General features: G+C 40.2%; 1 protein-coding gene across 2 annotated transcripts in view; it reads left to right on the top strand.

The window, feature by feature from the left end:
* The window catches only part of LOC123514616, a 376,434-nt gene that overhangs the window by 186,754 nt on the left and 168,736 nt on the right, over positions 1–20,944 (top strand). For both annotated transcript variants that reach the window (XM_045272601.1, XM_045272602.1), the window contains one exon: positions 2,697–2,914. In XM_045272601.1, the coding sequence (XP_045128536.1) occupies positions 2,697–2,914 (218 nt within the window). The remainder of the gene's footprint in view (positions 1–2,696; positions 2,915–20,944) is intronic.

A 20,944-nucleotide genomic window follows, 5' to 3' on the forward strand; every position in this document is an offset into this window, starting at 1 on the left:
TGAATTGAGGGAAGCGTAAGTGAAGCTGTGTTGGTTGTGGTGATGGTGGACGGTGAATAGCGACTAGTTTACTTTGGGGTTTTGGCAGTATTGATGGTGTTTGTTGCATATCACTGTCTTTATCATTGTTCTAATTCTCGATGTTAAGGTGTTTTTAGAAGTTGCTTGGCACAGTACTAAGTATTAAATGAAGCACAGGTTCGCTGCCAGACGACAGACGCTATCGTCCTTGGGAATAAAAACAACTGTTGTCTACATCACCTAGGTAGTAAATACGTAGACTATAAGTATTAAGACTCGTTCATTAAGGTTCCCGGAAATTTTCATGGTAGCAGCAGACAGAATGGGAGAAGACACAGTTAAGGCGTGTTAAGACTTCGCATGTATGAGTTGTTTATTAGAATTAGTACAAAGAAAATGACTAAATGAATGCAGGAAATGCTGGGTATTCCCTACGTATCGAGATTGAAGCATTTAAATTTGCATTTCTCTTTAGAGATGTAGATTAAGAGGGGACTTGATAGAGGTATTTAAGTGGTACAGGGGTTATAACAAAGGGAAAGTAAGCAAAATTCTTAGGATCAGTAGCCAGGATAAAACAAGAATTAACTGGCTCGAGGTTGAAAAATTCAGGTTTTTTTTTTAAGAAATGAGAAGAAATTGGCTCTCAGATTCAGTGGTAGATGAATGGAACAGACTCAGAACTCAGGTTGCTAGTGCTAAGCCAGAAAGGAGCTTTACAAGAAGGTTAGACATAGATATGAATGGGAATAATCGGTGAAAATAGGTAGGCTTATTTCATATAGGGACTGCCACGTGTAGGCCTGGTGGCTTCTTGCAGCTGTCCTTATTTTCTTGCGTTGTTATGTTTTTAGTCAAATTTCTCCTTGTTTCAGCCTAATGTCAACTATAATGTTGCTAAAATGTATGATTTCTCGCAAATATGATTTATGCAAAAACACACAAAACACACACACACACACACACACACACACACACACACACACACACACACACACACACACACACACACACACACACACACACACACACACACACACACACACACACACACACACACACACACACACACACAAAAATAAAATAAAATAGAATAAATGAATAAATGAATGAAAAAGATCACTGGTCCGGGATTAAGATCACCGCTGGAAAATAGAATCGGCCAAGGCTGTCGGTCAAAATATGTAAATTATCACCAGAAAACGCAGCATTTTCTCCTTTCTTTTCCTTGTCTTATGTCACTTTTGGGCTCTTTTTGATACAGAATGACAAGAAAAGAAATATCTCTCTACACAACACCAACTCTCTTGTTCTCAAAGAGCTTTATGTTCTATATGATCTTGTTTAAGATACATTCCTACAGGAACTTCAATGCTCAATGCTGTGCTGATGTGGTTCCTACAAGTTGACTGCCCGATGGAAACTGTTTGCCTATTGGGCGCAGAAAGGCATACGTTAGTTACCCTTAGCTCGTATACTTCCATGTACCTTGCTACCAAGGCGTTTTTTTACTGCTGTTACTAGTGCTGCTACTACTACTGCTACTACTACTACTACTACTACTACTACTACTACTACTACTACTACTACTACTACTACTACTACTACTTTTACTACTACTGCTATTACTTTTACTACTACTACTACTACTACTACTACTTTTACTACTACTACCACCATCACCACCACCACCACCACCACCACCACCACCACTACCACTACTACTACTACTACTACTACTACTACTACTACTACTAATAATAATAATAATAATAATAATAATAATAATAATAATAATAATAATAATGATAATAATGGTAGTGTAGTATATAGAAATGATAATAGAAAGTGTTATTTATTTATTTATTTATTTATTATCCATTTATCTATTGATTTATTTACCTGATTGCTTGCTAATTTATTTTCTCTATGGAAGGGAAATTAAAAAGAAGACGAGAAAAACAAGATAAACTATCTAATCAAGAGACTCCTTTCCATGAGCAGAAAATGTTATGAAGTTCTTTTGTTTTATTATCGATCAAAGGCTTTTCATTAAAATCCATCATGTCCTCCCCGGTCCTGGTGGTCCTGTGTGCCGGGTGGGTGGGCGGTCTGACAGGTAATCATCATGATTTAATTACTGCCTCATTGTCCTAGTTCAAAGGGCCTTCCTGTGGCCTCATTGCCTCGGCCAGCGCCGAGCTCACCCAGAGCCTCGCCACCGGCTATTGATTGCAAAGTCCGGACAGCCTTGTGGGTAATCACGGGGGAGTTTCGTATAGTATAATTACCCATTATGTGTGTTTATGTAAACTGGCAAAAATAAAGCAAAATAGAAAAATATGCGTATTCTTTATTTTGTAACTTCCGTTCTCCTTTTGCTGTTTCTTTTCCCTCGCCTTAATCATTGTTTTTCTTTTAATTCCTAAGGCGAGTGTGTGTTTGTGTGTGTGTGTGTGTGTGTGTGTGTGTGTGTGTGTGTGTGTGTGTGTGTGTGTGTGTGTGTGTGTGTGTGTGTGTGTGTGTGTGTGTGTGTGTGTGTGTGTGTGTGTGTGTGTGTGTGTGTGTGTGTGTGTGTGTGTGTGTGTGTGTGTGTGTGTGTGTGTGTGTGTGCGTATGTGTGTTGTGTGTGTGCGCAACATCGTAACTAACCTTCACTGCTTGGTGTTTCGCAGGTGCCACAGGGGCCGCACGGGACCTGCTGCGCTCAGTGGACGTACCCCACTATTCATTCGCGGGCGGAAAGGCAACACTCAGCTGTTCCTACGACCTGAGCGCCACCCGTCTCTACTCTCTCAAGTGGTACCATAACGGCACTGAGTTCTACCGTTACGTGCCCACGGAGCGCGAGCAGCCCATCAACATACAACCGTCGCACAAGTTTACGGTCAACGTGAGTATTCCTGTTTTTTCTTTTTCTTTTTTTCACGTATAATCCAATCTTTTAACTTTTTCTCATATTGTCTTCAAGAATAACATAACACTTGCTATACTTAAGATTTCCCCCAGGAGTGGTCTACTGAGAGATTGGGGTGTTCCATTATAAGCCGCTGGAATTGTTTTGGTGCCGTGCATATATTAATGTGTCCTTTCTCCAATTCTCTTTATCATCTTCACTTCTGAGTAAGACTGTTACTAGCGAGAGAGAGAGAGAGAGAGAGAGAGAGAGAGAGAGAGAGAGAGTGATACTCCATTTTCGTATCCAAAATCTAATTGGGAATGAAGACAATTGCACCGTCGACCTCAATTACCTTCCTGTTCCCTACAGGTGACTCTCCGCCTCATAAACCACACTCTCTCTCTCTCTCTCTCTCTCTCTCTCTCTCTCTCTCTCGCTACTCCATGTTATAAATATCCCTTTTCTTCCCTTTCTCTCTCTTTCCTTTCCCATATTCTATATCTTTTCTCCCTCTCTCCCTGCTCTCACAATTTACCAACGTTTCCACATCCCGCTCACTCACTCAATCTCTTCCAGGCACCATCATTCCATCTAGCCACTCTCATACCGCATCTCCGACGATCAGGTCTCACTTCTTTTAAAGATTTTTTTTTTCACTTATCAATTAGTTCCCCCAAGTTTCATCTTCTCACTTCCATATACGATATTCGTTTTATGTTTTTCCACTTTACCGTCAAATCGTGTTTCCTGATTCAGTATAGGGGGACGTCACATTAGCGCTTGTCTTCCGTGATGTACGGTTTTCCTGGCTTTTTGTTCGTTCTTCATGTACAAGTTATCGTCAACCTCCAAGCTCAAGTATAACAGAATAATATTAAAACACCCAAAGGAATTTAAGATTTCCAAAATATTAAAGGTATCAATATCATCTAGCAGTTGCACATATCCTTAATCATGGATTCACAACCTCCATGGTAGAAATTTTTTTGCATAAATTGACTGATAACAACATTCTGAAAGTCTTTGTTTCTTAATCTATACTTGAGCTCCAGTTCACCAAGAAAAGATCATTCTTGCTAGAGTATGATTCAATGATCATCTACGATTGTCACAATTCGCAAAGAAAATTGAGATTATTTTTTGGGTCATTAAGATGACCGGTATTCTAGAATTTTATACCTTGCGACATGGCCGTGAAGGCATCCATTCTTGTTCTACAGAACTGATTCTTATTTAGGATCGTCTGTGGTCGACAAGACACATGGCTGAAGCCAATTTGGCGGAATTGTGTCTGCTCACTGTAGACAGAAAGTGCAGACGATCGAGAATTTGAATGGCGGGGTTAGTATAAAGTTGACAAAAAATGAATTAAAAATAATTAGTTTCACAGCACCATTGCAAACTCACAGAAATGTAATTTCTTTTTTTCATGCAAGTGAGAGTCATTGTTTATACAAAGCAGTAAATTTCACGTACGACTGTAACAGTTTCGCTGTGCCGGACAGACTGCAACAACCTCTTGCATTTGAGTTGCTTCAAGGTTCTCCTCGCAAGTGTAGTTTTCTCTGGATCAAGATGACCAGCCTGTACACATCATTGTCCCCGCACCACGAGTATCTGTCTGTTTACAAGGCAGAATAGTAGACATGGTGGGTGCCAATTAGTTGAACTTTATCTGGGTCTGTCACGGTCACCAAAAGGCCGTTGATTTCAAAATAAACGCAGACATTATCTTCCTTAAGGATGCTATGCGTGGGGCGTTTCTTTAAAATTCCCAACAAAATTCGAGTGAGCTGCAAGATAACACTCACATGTCCTAAGATTTTAGTATAGTTTAGCAGTTACTTACAGAACCAGTATTCAGCTGCAGAGTCTCAGTATAGACACCAACGTTTATGCAGTTTTTTAGTATTGATGACTGTATCGTCCTGGAGTGTTAAAGTTTTTTTTCCACCAGAGTCAGGAAAGTTTTGTGTTTCACAGTCTTGCAATGAGTGACCCGTAGCCCCCAGCGCCCTAGGGCGACTCTTGTATCCTGAACTGGTACATCTATGCATGTCATGCCTCGCATGGGAAAGGAAGCCCTGGATACTAACACGATGGTGCTCCCGTTTCTCTTAAACGGGAATGTGCCTTCAGTATATTTTGTGTGATAGTATGTTCCTTTGAACAAGAAGGCTGCTGATTCCCAGGTTTCTCAAGCGAGGATATCGCTTGATTTAATTCGTCTTTATATGCTGGTATAGCGTGTCCATTGTCATCTGTTGGCTGTCTAACGCACGAAGGTGTCTTGCTATGAAGGAATGTCTTCCAACCACACTTCCCTTCTGCTTGTATGTAAGGAAAAGCGCCGAGTCACTCGGTGTTACTGTATCCGACAATCTTTTCCTTTTAGAGTTTGACCGCCTGACTCACTCTCTCTCCGCTGCTTCCTTGCTGGAGGTTATGGCCACTAGCGGCACTGCATCCTTGAGCTTTTTCCTCTTGCTGTCTGACTGTCTTTCTTCCTCACTTTTTTTTACTTTACCTCTTTGCAGGTGGGTTGCGACAAGTCAATTCGAGACACTACATCCACCAGACAGGCTCGTATTGTTCGACAATCCTTCCTCAGTTCCCTCCCTCTGTCTCTGTGTTGAGAGTTGCAACGAGTCACTCACCGTTGCTCTTGTTGATTGATATATTTAGATTTCGTTTGTCTGGTCGTCAATATGGTTGTTCGGTTCATCATCACAGAAAGGTGTTCGTTTCTCGACGGAGAAGGCGTCCGGGGCGTTTTGCCTCAATTTTTATTCCACTTCTTCCTTGCTTCCGAGCTTTAAAAAGAAGATTAGATAAATTTATGGAAAGGGATGATAGATGGAATTAAGGAGTTTTCTCATACAGGGACTGCCATGTGTAGGCCTGACAGCCTTTTGTAGCTTTCCTCTTTTTTCATGTTCTTATGTTCATATTATTCCACACAACCTACCTAAGTCATCATAAGAATATTTTTTTCCTCCTCCTCCTCCTCCTCCTCCTCCTCCTCCTCCTCCTCCTCTCCCTCCTCGCATTACCGAACCGTCCTTTTAACACTGCACCCTTCTTCATCCCTTCCTGTCTTTCATACCCCCTACAATCAGGTCTGGTGTAACTAGTTGCCTCCTTCATCCAAAGCCACCTGAGAACACGTAATTAGCGTGGTAGTGGTGGGGAGGGAGGGGGAATCAAAGCCTTTCATGTAACTTCAACCATGAAATGATGCGACGTAGGCTGGAATTTCGACCATTTAGGCTACGTATTTGTGTGAGAGAGAGAGAGAGAGAGAGAGAGAGAGAGAGAGAGAGAGAGAGAGAGAGAGAAGAATTGATAAAAAAAAAGAAATTCGTATATGTATCATATCGTAAAATATTGATTAGGCATTTCATTTTTACAAACTTCTTAAGAATATGCAACAGTTTGTGTCATGGATTAATTACTTTTATCAACATTCTAATAAAAATCGTGAATAAATAATAAACACAAAATAATGAAAACCCGTGGGAGCATATGAATTGTATACTCCAATGATTCTCACAATGGTAAACTTTGTATTACATATTTTATATCGTGAATTGTATACTCCAATAATTCTCACAATGCTAAACTTTGTATTTCATGTTTTATATACTGGCTCCTGGTTAAATCCTCGCTATACCCTCCAGGCGCCTGGCAGAGCGGTGAATAGCAGAAATGTGTAGCAAAAAAAAATTAAGCGTAAGCAACGGTATTTACCTACTTTATTTTTTTTAACTTGCCAATATTATCTGATGTAAAATGCCAAAATATTGTACGTAGTGAGAAGGAACGAGTAAGAGCATGAATGAAACTTTAGAAAAGGTGTGTAATTTCCTTAAACGTAAGCATCCCTTCTTCTCACCGCCCGCTGACACACGCGCCGCCACCATCACCACCACCACCACTACTGCCACCGCTACTACCACCACCGCCACTACCACCATGAACAATAAACTCATCCTGTGTAGTTTTTCGATGGATACAAAGTTATTTATTTTTCCGGTATACCCTTAGTATAAGAAACTGAACATTAATAATAAGAAAAAAGGAGGAAAATAGTGCGTCGTCTGTTTCTTCGAAGTGGAAAAATGTGTCCTTTTTCTCCTGCCAAAGTGAAACGCTAAAACGCTTAGGCGAGTCTTGTTTTATATGATAGAAAAAAACGGTAGCAGACTTTTTTTCTTAAAACTTTTCTATGGAGAAGTCAGCAACGCGTGGCTGTCCTCCAGTGGCTCATAGATAGATACACGACAATTCCCTTCCATTGAGTTGTGTTCGTCTTGTCTCGGAAGGAGGTTTGTTGGGAACTTTTTATTGGTCTTCGTGGTGTGTGTTGTTGCTGTTGCTGTTGTTGCTGCTGCTGATGCTACCACTGCTATTGTTTTGTTGTTGTTGTTGTTGTTGTTGTTGTTGTTGTTACTGTAGTTATTGTTGTTGTTGGTTTTGTTATTGGTGTTGTTGCTGCTGCAGTTTGGTAGTGAAACTGGCAATGTGACGTTTGAGGTTATAGGTTCGAATCAGCGTTGTTCGAAACCAAGCAGAAATGTGCCTTTTATAAACGTGCCATGCTTGCATACTTTTTTAGTAAACAATGTAATGTTATCCTTGCCGTATACACACTGCGGCAATAAAGTGACCATACCAGAAATAGAGACTGGTATTAGCAAGATTTGAAGTAGTGAGCATTGACAACTTACAGTCTCAGATTGGCTAGGCGTAGGTCCCGCACCTCACACACTGGCGTCACTACTTGAGGCGCCGCGCTCTCACGTGGAGATGTGAATAGCGAGTTAATCACCACAGTAATTGTATCCCAGTGTCATTAGTTTGTGTAGTGATCGTTCATCATACGTGACAGTAGTGCAGATCAAGGAAGCTTTAGACTCTAGCTTCTATGATGCAGACATTGCTGTGAGGAGCCAGCAGGCGTGGGTGGTGAGCGCTTGCGGCGAAGAGTCTGGTGCTGTAGGCTTGCTGGCGTTACTTGCCTCATTTCCTACGTGGCGGCGACGAGAAGCAATAGAAGCGAGGTATGAAATGTTTGTTGTATTCAGCGCAGTCACCGTGTTTTGGTACGGTTTGTTTCATAACACGTCTGCACAAATTAATTGAGGATAAGTGGACAGTTTGTTACGTCACTAACGCTGCTTCCCAAGCCTGTCGCCCACCATGAGATTATTTTCCAGCTACTGTTTTCCGTTATAGTGTACGTACGAATACCTTGCACTGGTGTCACGCATTGTTGGAAGGTGATCTTTGCAAGTGAATTACGACTCTGCAATGGTTCCTGATCGTCACTACTGTTTGCTGGTTCGGCCACTTGTGAGAGAGTAGCTGGCTGATGGGATAGGGTGACGAGTGCACACACACACACACACACTTAGATCATTGAAAACCTTTAATTTCACAGATGTATGTATAAATTTCTCACTTTTAATAATAATAACGGACAATTCTCAGTCCATCCAACTAATTATTTTTTGATGTAGTTTGTATTTTTGGTAAGATATGTAGTGTATTGATTGATGGCCTACATCATTTCCTTCACAAATGCGTACTTTTCAAGCAATGAATTTTTCAACTTATGCTTACATCTCTTTCTTCCCCAACTAACTTGGAGGAACCTTTGGGAAATCGGGGTTTTTGGGTAGGAGATCATTAAATCAAATAACGCGCTTTGGAAAACAGGTCGAAAATCAAAAAAATCACATAAACAAATATATGAAAATACTTAAATTACATCTTTAACGGCGGCAGTAGCGGCGGCTGAGACGAGCGTTGTTGTTATTGCTGAGCAGCGTTACCGACGATTCGCTACATTTTGTATACAAGTTAAAATAATGTTAGGTTAGGTTTTGCTTGGCGTTTGGTTAGCAATAATATTGAAAACTTTTTGCGTACTTTGTTCTGAATTTCTCCGCTATGAAATGCAGTTATCTTCGAAATACTCGTTTGCTTAAAAAGACAAAGGTCTCGGGCACCGTCCCAAGCCTTACTTGTGTCATCAACTATGAGATGTGGCCGCGCCCTCCGGTGCGCCTCCTCCTCGTGCCCTTCATACTGAATGTGATTCGATTAGTCAGAGGTAAAGTGATCAGTTCTGCAAGTGTTGGGTCTGTTATGTGATATCAGTTCTGAAGCAAAGAGGCAAAGGAAAGTGTGTTAGGGAAACAAATTATTGTGCATTAATTTGAAAGGTTATTTTCTCGCAGACCGACTATTAAAAAAAACCCATTTCGTCAACATTTTGGAATCACGGGAATGCCTACGCACATGTAGATATGTTAGTCGCTCGGATCTCATTACCCTGTCAAAGGTTAGGAATTAATGCTATATAGCTCTCGAACAGACTCATTATTAACGATAGAGTGACATGAAATACTCCAGATTATGAACGGAAGAAATTGTGACACTCTCCTTTTGTATGAATAGATGATGTAACCCTCATCCGGACAGCAAGAGTACACCCACTTGTGTGTGTGTGTGTGTGTATGTGGGTGGGTGTGGGTACATGCGCGCGAACGTGTTATTTATTACCTATAAAGCATCATCCTTGCCAGCTGTCAGCAACACGCAACACAATATTTATCAGTGTCATCAGCATGTACCCTGACACACCCACGGTACGTCACTCACACCAGACCTAACCTCATTTAGGATCCGGCACCTCTGTGGGGCTTTTTATTGTAGTTTTGTTGCTCTTGGCCGATGCTCTTACTACAAAAAAGTGCTATATTGGTTAAGTGTGTTTATTGATGTTGATAATAAAGTGATCTTCCTTTACCTTTAGACGGAAAGCTTTCCGCAAATCTAGTGCTACTGCAGTGATGTTCAATGTCAGTCATTTGCTCTTTTTTGGAGACGGAAAGAGATGGTAATGTACGTATAGTATTAATGGCTATGGTTTTATTTTATGGAAAGTATGATACGGTTTATTTATTTTTTCAATGAGACCGATGCCCATAGAGCACCAGTCCCACTAGTACCTGGAAACGAACTTGAGTAGAAACAAGACCCGTGTGTGTGTGTGTGTGTGTGTGTGTGTGTGTGTGTGTGTGTGTTTCGTTGTTTTCAAATATTACTAAACACACACACACACACACACACACACACACACACACACACACACACACACACACACACACACACACACACACACACACACACACACACACACACACACACACACACGGCCCGGTAGCTCAGTGGTTAGAGCGCTGGCTTCACAAGCCAGAGGACCGGGGTTCGATTCCCCGGCCGGGTGGAGATATTTGGGTGTGTCTCCTTTCACGTGTAGTCCCTGTTCACCTAGCAGTGAGTAGGTATGGGATGTAAATCGAGAAGTTGTGACCTTATTGTCCCGGTGTGTGGTGTGTGCCTGGTCTCAGGCCTATCCGAAGATCGGAAATAATGAGCTCTGAGCTCGTTCCGTAGGGTAACGTCTGGCTGTCTCGTCAGAGACTGCAGCAGATCAAACAAACAGTGAATCACACACACACACACACACACACACACACACACACCGTGTTCATGGATTTTTTTTTCTATTTTTAATTCTCCAGTAACTGTGTAGGCGGGATGAAATGGGCAAGCTGGGTGAGAGCCACGAGGGAACGTGCCTTGCGTGACACTTCTGTCCCGCCAGTCCAAGATGGGGACACGACGCGGTTTCTCAGTATAAGGTTTTGTCCTCGCCTTAGGTTGTTAAAGTGGCGAGTAAATAAAATAAGCGAAGTGATATAGAGCAGGGAGAAGGGTGTTAGTTTGAACTGGAAAAAAAGTTGCAGGAACTCTGGTTTTATTCTCTCCTTTATAGGCATAAGAACCCGCTAACTCTAGCGTCTTTATTGATACTTGCCAAGGAAAGGCTTTCCGATGCCGTGAGGTTGGAGGAAGGAATTCAGCCTGAGGGTAACCAAGTTGACAATGAAACGCCACTTGGTGAACACTGAAGTGAGAAAAACTGAACTGCATCTGAAAGTCCATGTAAGAGTATTAGGGAAAAAAAGAAAAGAAAAAAACAACAGGTACCTTCAACCAAACTAGAGTCTGCAGCTAAAATGGAATTGAAAACAGATGGCTGCCTGTCTTTTACCTATCTGTCGTAGTGTGTGTGTGTGTGTGTGTGTGTGTGTGTATGTGTATGTGTAAAATAATAATGATAATGATATACGGTTTATTAGGAATTGCAGTACATGCATACTGAAAATATACATAGTGGGGGGATGGGGGTTGCTTATGATTAGTATACTAGCCTAGTGATTTATGGCTTGTACCATGGTGGGTATGGCGCTGTTTTTATAGCCGTCAGTCCTAGTGGCCCTCGTGGGCATGAGGACGTTGTTGTGACGTGTGGTGTGGACAGGGTGAAGGGTGGCGGGGGGGAGATGGTGGCTTAGCCTTGGATGACGTAGTAGGCTTCTGCCCAGTTTCAACAGGGCTTCTCGGTGTTTGTTAGACAGTCTGGGAAGGTTCAGAGTGGTCAGGGCGTGGTCGTAGTTAGTGTAGGCAGGGCCAAGGATGATCCTGCATGCCCTCTTTTGTACATTCTCGAGCTGCTGTCGATGAGTGGCGGTGAGACAGGAGGACCACGCTGGTGAGGCATACATGAGTCTTGGCAGAATAAAGGTTTGGTATACCCCTTTTAATTCCTCTGTTGGTGTGCCCAGTGATTTGAGTCTGCGTAGCATGTAAAGTCTGTAGGCCGCCGCCCTAACTGTGGCGATGATATGCTGCCTCCATGTCAGCTGGTCGTCCACTGTGACCCCCAAGCAGCTTGGCCGACCGAACCACTTGGAGGGGATGAGGGCCCAGGGTGAGCTGGCGACGGGGGACTGCCGCTGACGAGGTGCAGACATGCATTACCACAGTTTTGGTGTGGCTGATTGTCATTTTGTTTTCCTCCGTCCACTGCTGTAGTTGTTCCAGTGTTGCTTGAAGTGCTGATAGTTTGGGTTTTTTGTTATCGATTGGCACGCCCACGGTACAGTCATCAACATACTTCCAGCAATGAAGGGTGTTGGTGAGAGCGTCATTAATCAGTATTAGGAAGCACAGTGGACCCATCTTGGTGCCCTGGGGAACTTAACATATCAGCTGTTGGAAGGAGGATATGTAGTTCTGATAGCGGATAGCTTGCTGTCTTCCCGTGAGGAAGTCGGCGAGCCATGCTGTCAGATGAGGGGGCAGGCCCAGTCTGATGGCTTTGTTGATAACAACAATGTTGTCAACCAGATCAAAAGCTTTCCTGAAGTCCACAAAAGCGACAGCGAGAGAGGTGTTTCGTTTATTCAGATGACTGTGGATGAAGTCAAGAAAGCTGATTAGGTACTGAAAGGTAGAGGTGGCTCTGATGTTGCCAAATTGCTGTATGTCTAAGGAGTTACTAATTTTGTTGTATGCCCAGTCGAACACAAAGTCTTCACACATGAGGCTAGGAATGGGTGTGATAGAAATTGGCCTGAAGTCATTGAGTGACTCCGGGCTTGGGGATAGGTGTGACAAATGATGTTTTCCAATCCACTGGACATGAGTACTGAGAAAGAGATGCATTTATTATTGAGCAGAGAGGAGTGGCTAGTTCTGGAGCAAATTCTTTGTAAATCTTGATGGGTAGATCAGTAGGAGTGGTGGAGCGAGGTTTAAGTTTTAGAATCCTCTTGTTAACATCCATGACCTAGACGGTGGGAGAAGGGGAGGGACCGGGGAGGTAGGAAGGGAGAGGAGAGGAGTGGAGGGTGGGAATGTTTGACAGATCATGGCGAAGTGAGAATCTATCTTGTCCGCCGCTGCGTCAGTGGGGAGGTGTGAGGTACAGGGAAGAGGGCGAGGGGACTGCTTTTGTAGACCACACAAAGCCTTAATCTTATCATATCACTGTCTCTTGTTGCTGAGTTTGAGTTGGTGAATTTTGTTTGGATAATAACTTGCCTTCGCGGTCTTAATTTTTCCGTATCACTTTGTTCCTTAGTTTCCTGAAAGTACTGAACTGGGTAAGAGTGAAATGCCCAGTTTCTCTGCCTTATGGGTCTTTTGACGCTGGGTGTCATCCACGGGGCATCAGATGGGTGCAGTGTGACTCTCTTTGCTGGGAAGTAGCGGTTAAAGGCTTCACTTGTGGTGGCAACAAAATTATGCCATTTGGTGTGGACATTCTCCACCTGCAATACTTCGGTCCGTGAGTGGTGTGTCACCAATTGCCCAAACTCCCTCATGGCTGAGTCAAGCATGGGACGGTGAGTCTTGGTGACCGTTGTGTGATGGACCGAGGAGGTGGGTGTGGGGGACCACAGAATGGAGAGGTGTGTGCTGCGTCCTATGGGGGCTTGTGGCTCTGGATATTGGTAATGCTGACTTAGATCGGTCATGATAAGGTCGAGTTTTGCTTGTTGGTGGGTGGGGAATTCAACTATTTGTGTTAGCTTTAGCTGGTGTAGTATTTCGCTCGTATCTAGATGGTTAAAATCTCCGCATATCACCAGCTTCGCAGCAGGATACTGCGTTCTGAGAGCATCTGCTGTGCTTATTATGTGTTCAGTGAGTGTTTTTAAGCACTGGATTATGTTAGGTGATGTGTAACCCGCCCCTCTCGCCTGTGTCGGAGAAAGTAGTCTCGTCCGTAGCGAAGGACTGGGGAACACATTGTCTAGATTGTACTGGCGCACACTCTCTGACAATGTTCACTTATGCACAGAAAACATACCATGGCGAGACTGATTCTAACGATACTAAGAATTAGCCTAACGCTCCGGGGGTGGAGTGGGGAGAGGAGAGGCCAACAACCTGGTCGAGGCAGCTCGCAGGAGAGCCAGTGCCACACGTCTATCCCTCGTGAGGGTTGGTGTGTGTGTGTGTGTGTGTGTGTGTCCAGTGAAACACTTTACATAGCTAATGCCCCTCCTTTAGACTCACCTAAACCAACATTTGCTGACGGAGGAGATAGAGCACACGGTTGAAGAGACAAAGAAGATAGAAAAATCGTAATTGGTGTAATATGCACACCGAATAACAGTAATGGCTTTCTGAAGAGCTTGGTGTGTATTGATACAGTAATATGATGGCCAATTAAAAAAAGTAGTGTTCTTTACAAAGCTGAGAAAACAGGTACTGAACAGTGAAAGTTTGGTCAGATAATATTATGTTATGACAATTTTCTTCATCACAGGGAACTCTAATTTTATCACCGCTCACACAACCGCTCCTTTCCTCAGAGACCATACTAATATCGGTGCGGTGGGCGGCAATACAAGTGCTATTCATTTTCCCATAGCTCCAATTGTGCCAACATGAGTATTGTTATCACAACCTCAGAAATATGTTTAGAGTACATAGTTAATTTCTCAGCTCTCAAAAACTGCGTTTGATTCACTGGTGTTCATTTGAATGACAGAAATCCTGTATAAATCATCCGCGTGTGTGTGTGTGTGTGTGTGTGTGTGTGTGTGTGTGTGTGTGTATCTTCAGTGTCACTAGCGTAACATCAGTATGACATCCTGGTTAGCTAAGGCGAACAAGAGAGGCAAATCAGAGGAATGGAAGGGTCATCTATCTCCATTTTCTCAGTGCTCGCGGACAAGCTTAGCAATAGATTTTTCCCATTATTCTTTTTTCTGTTCATTATAGAATATCAAATATATATATATATATATATATATATATATATATATATATATATATATATATATATATATATATATATTTTTTATTTTTTATTTATTTATTTATTTATTTATTTATTTATTTATTTTTTTTTTTTTTTTTGTCCATCCCCAAATTCTGTGTATATGTTTGTTGCTGTTGTTTCGACTTACCTTGCTTCCCATCCATCTTCCAGGTTGATTGTTTGTCTGCACCTAACCCTTTGCTTTAGTGTACCATCCTGACGGTCTGTTTATGGTTTTCTTGACTTGTCAATATCCTTGCCATCCTTTCAATCAACGGAATTTCTCACTTAAATCACGGCGAGCCATCAGCAAGGCTGGCCGCGGATCATCACATCGCACTGAGTGTCGCGATCTGAGTGGATAACTCGGGTGCATATACATGTACCATAGTCTTTCGTCATGCCAAAATGGACCATCATCTGGACCGGCTACTGTTCCGTGACGTGAGGCATAAAACTATATTGATTGGTTTTGCTCGTAAATGAGTGACCATGTGAACCGTGTGAATGTGAGACCATGTAAGCCTTCTTTAAGAAAATTGAAGGCAAAAATTTCATTCTTGCTGAGTTTCTTTTCATCCTTTCGACTTTAATGATTCATATAGCGCTACCTAGCTAACCGGCAAAAGCACAATTTTCTGCAGCACCCTGAAAAGCCCTCATCCACCCTCCCTTTCCTCCAGCCTCCTGAGAGCTGTTTTAACACGGAAACACTAATAACAGTGCTGAGGTAATTTTAAGCCTGGATCGATATTGTTTCGTGTTGGAGAAACAAATAGATAGCCTCCATCGGCCGCTATGTTAGGGACACGTGGAGTGCAGGGCGTTATTTCCTTTTCGGGAAATTAATTGAGCCATCAGGCGGGCCGGAACGGGTGACGCCGCCTTCTGCCTTACTCGAACCTTTCTTCATCCGTCACTGTCGCGGCGGGAGGTCAGATGCGACACCTCATTACCGTCCTTCCCGACACCCGGCATCAGGCCCTTCACCACCTGCTGCCACATCTCTGCCCTTGCTCTACATGGCCGACCCTCTGCGTGTTGCAGATTTAGGAGTTCTTTACAGGGAATGTCCTCGCTGCCTGCCAATGAAGGGAAGCCTCCAGGCCTTGTCACGCGGGCAGAACTCATCCAATCTCTGACGCAAGTGCGGCGCACCAATGTGTAACGCACTTGCTGCGTCTAATTTTTGGTGTATCTTAATGATTTTATCGTTTCCTTGGCAGCGTTTGCTTATTGCTATGAGATGGTGGCCATGGAAGGGGAGGAGGAGGAGGAGGAGGAGATACCCTTTTGCTTGACTTCCATAACAGGAACAATTATATTCTGGAGGCGGAGTATGAATGTTAAAGTTTCTCCGTCTTCGATGCCTCTTATTGAGGTCGTTTTTCGTTTGCACTAACAAGAATCTGAATCCTACGCCAAACTTGACGGCTTAAGAAAAGAGAAAACAGTTGTCGACGAGTAAGGCTATTCGTTAAAGGGCACGTCCTTGTGGCGGAGGAGAAGGGAGTAGAGGAGGAACAACAGTAGCAGCAAAAGCTGAAACAGCCACAGGAACTGGAACACAACCAAGAGGAGGGAAGAGAATTCAGCGGGTGAAATGAGGAGGAGCAGCAGCAGGAGGAGGATGAGAAGCATTAAGAAGAGAAATGGAAAAGCGATGAAAAGAAAAAAGAAAAAGAAAAGAGGAAGAGTAAAATAAAGTAGGGGATAAAGAAAATTTATGCGATACGGCTGATTATTAAAGATGCAGAAATGAAAGGATAAGAAAGATTGGGAAGATGCCACGAAGGAAAATGTAAGAAGGCAGACTGTAGTATGAAGATAGTTTGGCTAAGTTTCTGAAAAAATAAAATAAAATGTTTCGAATGGATTTGAGATATAGAAAAAAGATAGTTTATTGGCTGGAAAAGAGGACAAGTAAGAGATTGGAGATAAAATTGCAGGAGCCGAAGCGTCTGCAAATTCTGCAGGGTAATTGCAAAATGTCTCCCTTTCTTCATTTGATTTTAATGGGAAACGATTTTTAGAGAGAGAGAGAGAGAGAGAGAGAGAGAGAGAGAGAGAGAATGCTGCTTTAAGAGGGAAGGTACAGAGTAGAGAAATTTAGGACGCGACTTGGTAAAAAAAGAATATATATATATATATATATATATATATATATATATATATATATATATATATATATATATATATATATATATATATATATATATATATATATATATATATATATATATATATATATATATATATATATATATATATATATATATATATATATATATATATATATATATATATATATATATATATATATATATATATATATATATATATATATATATATATATATATATATATATATATATATATATATATATATATATATATATATATATATATATATATATATATATATATATATATATATATATATATATATATATATATATATATATATATATATATATATATATATATATATATATATATATATATATATATATATATATATATATATATATATATATATATATATATATATATATATATATATATATATATATATATATATATATATATATATATATATATATATATATATATATATATATATATATATATATATATATATATATATATATATATATATATATATATATATATATATATATATATATATATATATATATATATATATATATATATATATATATATATATATATATATATATATATATATATATATATATATATATATATATATATATATATATATATATATATATATATATATTGGCTAAATCGCGATTCCGGGTCTGGTGATCCTTCCTCAGTAGCGTACCTCTTCTGCTGGTGTCAGAGGAAATGCTGTGATCTTTTTTTTTTTTTTTTTTACAAAGAAGGGGGAGAAAAAGATAGGTGGTTAGCTAAAGAAAAAGTGGATGGGAAGAGAAGGGGTGAAAAACAGTGGGAGATAAGATAGATTGTGGGCTTGACCACGTTGCTATTGTTTGTATTTTATTTATTTATTTAATTATTTATTAATTTATTTATTATTTCATTATTTATTTATTTATCTCTATTTTTTTTGTTTATTTATTTATTTTTTTTAAACAATACTAAATCACACTGGCTCATTCCACTCGCACACACACGCAGGCAAAGATAGACTCCAGTCACTCGGGTTTGCCGGCAGAAACACATCTGTCCCTATCAATCCGGACTCTTGGGGACCTTACCCTACCCCATTTCTTAGGCGGGAATGGGGAAAGAGAGAGAGAATTCTTGCTTTCCTTGGTATCATTATGGGACAGTCAGTCCCCAAGAGAAACACAGCTAAGTCCCTACCTGAACAGACTGCCGGCACAGTGACACTGTCCCTTGGTGAGCACATACAACTTAATACTTGTATTTGTTCAGTATACATATGAAGCTGTATGTATAAAATAATATAAACAATATGTTATTTGTGATACATATGGAAGATAGGTGATAATGATGAGGATAAGGATAGGGATAAGGATAAGGAATAAGGATATATCTGAAGTTAGAAGGTAAGGATAGACAGGCAGAGTTGCTCCCTCGAAGGTCCGGGCAGAGTTGCTCCCTCGCAGATCCGGGCCAATCTGTGGATACTTAAATTGGATATTAATAACTTTTGTAACTTAGAGTAAGGGGAACTGACTCCGAGACTCAGCACCCGGCGTTGTTCGTTATGTGCCAAAGCACTGACCCCACTGTCCCAGGTGCCTGATCTGTCCGTTACGTTCCCAAGGCACTGACCCCACTGTCCCATTACACCTGGTTAACTCAGGTGCAAGGCGTTGTTCGTTATGTGCCTGAGACACTGGTCTCACTGACCTGAGTAATTGGACTCAGCGTTACCCGTTCCGTGCCTCCTTTACTTCTCTTCGAGGTAGTCAGCGGAAGCGGCGCGGACGACAAGTGGCCACGAGGCACAGCCTAATTAAAAAAATAATTGCATACGATAAAAAAAAAAAGATAAAATGGAAAACAAAGCCATAAGATAAAAACATGGGAAAACGACTGGCGGTGCCCATCGAGTCCGTCACCGCCCCATACTGTCACACCCCGGATGTGTCTCATCGTTCCATTATTTGTTAGTCCTTTTGATATTATCTGGTTATTATTGCTGGTGGTGGCATCTTTCCAATGACTGTACTACTTTTGGGAAACCATATGTGTGTTGTTACGTTGAGTAATTAGTTCTTCATATTTTTCGTTTTCTATGGTTCTTAACGTTTCCCAAGTTTTTGTGCTTTGATAAAAGTTGATCTATTCAAAGGGTAATATTGTATTTTTCATGTAATTCTTCTGTATTTAGTTGTTCTGGTTCATTATAGTGGATGAATTTAAGAGCTTTATTTAAAATGGTTTGCATTTTTCTTTTCTGATATGTTGATGCGACGCAATTTGGAATAGAAGGGTATTCTAATACCGGTACAATTAGTGATTTTACTAGAATTGTTTTTATTTTTGTTGATAGGTTACGGAATCGCATTAGCTGTGATAACACCCCGTTTCCTTTCTGTATTGTTTTTGTGAAATGACTGACACAACCTGTTGATGTAATGTTCAGCCCTAATAGTTTACCAGATTTTGTAGTGTCAATTTCATTTTCATTTACTGTAATTTTTAATTGCTTATATTGTGCAATGGGTATTATCTTGAATTTCTCTTCACTAGTTCTTATTTTCCACTTCTTTTCAAATTTGTTTATTCTCTCTATTTCTCTTTCTACTTTACGTTTCATCATTAACTTTGATTTACTAGGAGTTGTTATTATTTGAGTGATGTCATCGGCGTACATAGTGTCTATTGAGCCGTGTTCGGGCATTGGGAGGTCATTTGTAAATAGTGTATATAGTATAGGTGATAATACACTACCTTGAGGTACTCCGCTTAATAAACTTATATTGTTACTAAATTCATTACCGATGTTAATTTTTGCTTTCCGGTCATCCAAAAAATTGCATAACATTTTTTCTAGTATATTAGGAAGTCCAAGTCTAAGTATCTTGTATTGAAGTCCATTGTGCCATACCTTATCAAACGCTTTTGCTATATCTCTGAGGACCATATAAACTTGTTTTTTTTTATCTGCCAATGCATTGGCAATGTATTCATATGTTGTTGTTATTGCTGTATGTGTCCCTTTATATGGTCTAAAACCATGTTGTCTTTCTTTAATTACGTTATTTTCTGACAAAAATGTGTTTAGGCATGTTAAAATAATTTTTTTGAGAATCTTTCCCGGCACTTCTAGTAAAGAAATTGGTCTATGATTAATGGGGTGTTTTGGGCTTTTGTCTTTCTTGGGTATAAATTTTATTATTGCTTGTTTTAGAATGTCAGGAAAACAGCCATTAGACAAACATGCGTTAAATATATTTTTTAGCTGTTCCTAAGATTTCGGCGTACATTGTTCTAAGATTAATTTATTAATTTTCGTAATTCCAGTAGCTTTCTTTTTTTTATCTGTTAATATACGATATTATTTCTTCAACTGTGATTTCCCTTGTGTGATAGTTTTCGTTGAGTCTGCTAAGATCCACGATTTGATACTTGTTTACTCTATTATAGTTAATGTTGATATACCTGTCTATATGTTGTGAATGTGGCAAATCAAATGATCTTTCTTCTGCTGTAATTCTAAAAACATCTCTCCATGTATTTTCCATTAAGGCACATTTCTCTCTATCTGTATAATATTTATTCCCTTCCGAATCCTTCATATAGTTATTATAGGTGTTCTTCATACCCTTTAAAACTTTAATTTTATTCCAAAAATTTTTACTATTTTTACTGTTGTCAGAAATGTTCTTTATTTGGTTATCCCAGTTTTTAGTATAGACTTCTTTACATCGTTCTCTTAGTTCTGTTCTTATTCTTAAATACTCCCTATACCTTTGAAATGTCCATCCAAAAAGTTCCGCAGATTCTTTTAAAGTTTTAAACAATCCCTCTAAGTCTCTTATCTCTGGAGTTTTTCTCAACTGATATTGATATTGGTAGAATGATCTTGGGATTGACACTTCCATTGCCTTTTTCACATCATTAAACCATTTCTGTGTGGCATGTTCAATTTGGTCAGAGGTATTTCCTTCTAGGTTTGTTGTTGTGATTTGAGAGTTTAATTTTTGGTGAAAAAGATTCCAGTCCGCTCTTTGTATATTATAAGTTGCATTTTTTTTTTTTTTGTGATAAATGGGGTTGTGGCGAGTTAAAAAATTACGGGCAAGTGATCCGAAGTGGTTATGTCTCCCGGTATGTTACAGCAATTTAAGTAATGGTGCTTG

The sequence above is a fragment of the Portunus trituberculatus genome, chromosome 38 (assembly GCF_017591435.1).
Source record: "Portunus trituberculatus isolate SZX2019 chromosome 38, ASM1759143v1, whole genome shotgun sequence".
NCBI classification, from domain to species: domain Eukaryota; kingdom Metazoa; phylum Arthropoda; class Malacostraca; order Decapoda; family Portunidae; genus Portunus; species Portunus trituberculatus.